The sequence below is a fragment of the Penaeus chinensis genome, chromosome 16 (genome assembly GCF_019202785.1).
Source record: "Penaeus chinensis breed Huanghai No. 1 chromosome 16, ASM1920278v2, whole genome shotgun sequence".
Classification (NCBI taxonomy): Eukaryota; Metazoa; Arthropoda; class Malacostraca; order Decapoda; family Penaeidae; genus Penaeus; species Penaeus chinensis.
This window is the reverse complement of record NC_061834.1, coordinates 1984006-1985989: the sequence shown is the minus strand read 5'-3', so window position 1 is coordinate 1985989 and position 1984 is coordinate 1984006. Positions and strand designations below refer to the sequence as shown.

The window sequence follows — 1984 nt, the reverse complement described above, 5'->3', positions numbered from 1 at the left end:
CAGCAAAATGGCAAGTGGTTCATAAAAGGTCTTTGTGCAAACGGTAGCAAGTTGTCGCGGGCCGATATAGTTACCTTTTCGGGCGAACGCATAGTATGCTATCCAGACAATATTGATGCGTAATTGGCCCTTATTTTCAATCTTTGCTGGATATTCCTACTAATATTAGTATTACTACTTTTGCTACTACTACTACTGCTACTACAACTACTACTACAACTGTTACTACAAATACAATTACTACAACTACTGCTACAACTACAACTGCAACTACAACTACTACTGCTACTGCTACTGCTACTGCTACTGCTACTACTACTACAACTACTGCTACAACTACAACTGCAACCACAACTACTACTGCTACTGCTACTACTACTACTACTACAACTACAACTACTGCTACAACTACTACTGCTACAACAACAACAACAATAACAACTACTACTGCAACAATAACTACTACAACTACTGCTACTGTTGTAGTATTACTATTAAGGAGAGGAAAGATAAACAAACAAAAAGATAAATAAACAGAGCGAAAGGAAAAGGGGAAGAAGAAGAAGAAGAAGAAGAAGATAGAGCTGAAGAAGGAAACAGAGGAAAAAGCAGAAAGGAGAGTTTGTCTTCATTTAATAAGACAGCATTCCGAGCATCTTCAGAGATGTTGGGAGAGACGCCTTAGAGTACCTGATTAAGATGCAGCTTCCCATGTCCTTGGAAATGATGTAAAGCGTTTTTGTGAAAGGTGTGTGATGTAATATGTTATTACACACACACACACACACACACACGCACACGCACACAGACACACACATACACGCACGCACACACACACACACACACACACACACATATATGTATATATGTGTGTGTGTGTGTGTGTGTGTGTGTGTGTGTGTGTGTGTGTGTGTGTGTGTGTGTGTGTGCGTGCGTGCGTGCGTGTGTGTGTGCGTATGTGTGTGTGTGTGTGTGTGAGAGAGAGAGAGAGAGAGAGAGAGAGAGAGAGAGAGAGAGAGAGTGTATTCTTGTGTATACGTGTTTGTGTTTGTATATGTATGTATGTTTGTGCTGGCGTATGTATATACCTGTTTATATACCAGTATATGTTTCTAAGCAAATATACTTATGCATGTATATAGACCCCCCCCCCCCCCCATACACACACACGTATATAGCGGCCCTCACCTAATCAACTCCATCGCTCGTACAGTAAACACATCGCCTCCGGATAAGACGTTTACCTGCCTCTCCTGCAGCGTCTCCGTCCAAATTACGAGATTATGCTGGGGGGCCTTTGTCCATTCGATGTCATGGGCTTGGGGGTCGTGGGCGAGGGGGGTCGTGGGCGTGGGGGGTCGTGGGCGAGGGGGGGCGTGGGCGAGGGGGGTCGTGGGCGGGGGGGGTCGTGGGCGAGGGGGGTTGTGGGCGTGGGGGGTCGTGGGCGAGGGGGGTCGTGGGCTTGGGGGTCGTGGGCGAGGGGGGTTGTGGGCGTGGGGGGTTGTGGGCGTGGGGGGTCGTGGGCGTTGGAGAGTGTAGAGAAGGTAGAGGTTTGCTTGGCTAGATCAGGCTGCGTAACTATGCGATTTGTAATGTATTCATGGACTTGATTAAAGAGTGGGACGAAGGATGCAAGGAAATATATTGAACATAGCAATAGCAAAAACATCATATTCTTAAATATGACTTGAGAGAGAGCAATGTTCTAGCACCTATAGTTTTTACATGGGTTTTATGATATGTTAACAAATAAATAAATAAATAAATAAATAAATAAATAAATATACAATGAAAAGGATGTTCCAATTAAATGTTATTTGAAATGTTCTTCGAGAAGGATATTTATTTTGATCAGTGTTATAAAATATATATACATATATGCAAGGATGTTACAAGTAATAATGTACTTTGTTTTTGTTTCTCCTTCTCTTTCTTTGTTTCTTCATCTTCTTCTTAGTCTTTTCTTTTTTTTCCCCTTCTGCGT

The 1984-nt window shown here is 43.0% G+C and overlaps 1 protein-coding gene across 1 annotated transcript in view; it reads right to left on the bottom strand.

The window, feature by feature from the left end:
* Window positions 1–1273: 1273 nt before the first annotated feature.
* The window catches only part of LOC125033616 (alpha carbonic anhydrase 8-like), a 1344-nt gene continuing 633 nt past the window's right edge, over window positions 1274–1984 (bottom strand). Inside the window, exon 2 of the mRNA XM_047625280.1 lies at window positions 1274–1578. Within this exon, the coding sequence (XP_047481236.1) occupies window positions 1274–1578 (305 nt within the window). The remainder of the gene's footprint in view (window positions 1579–1984) is intronic.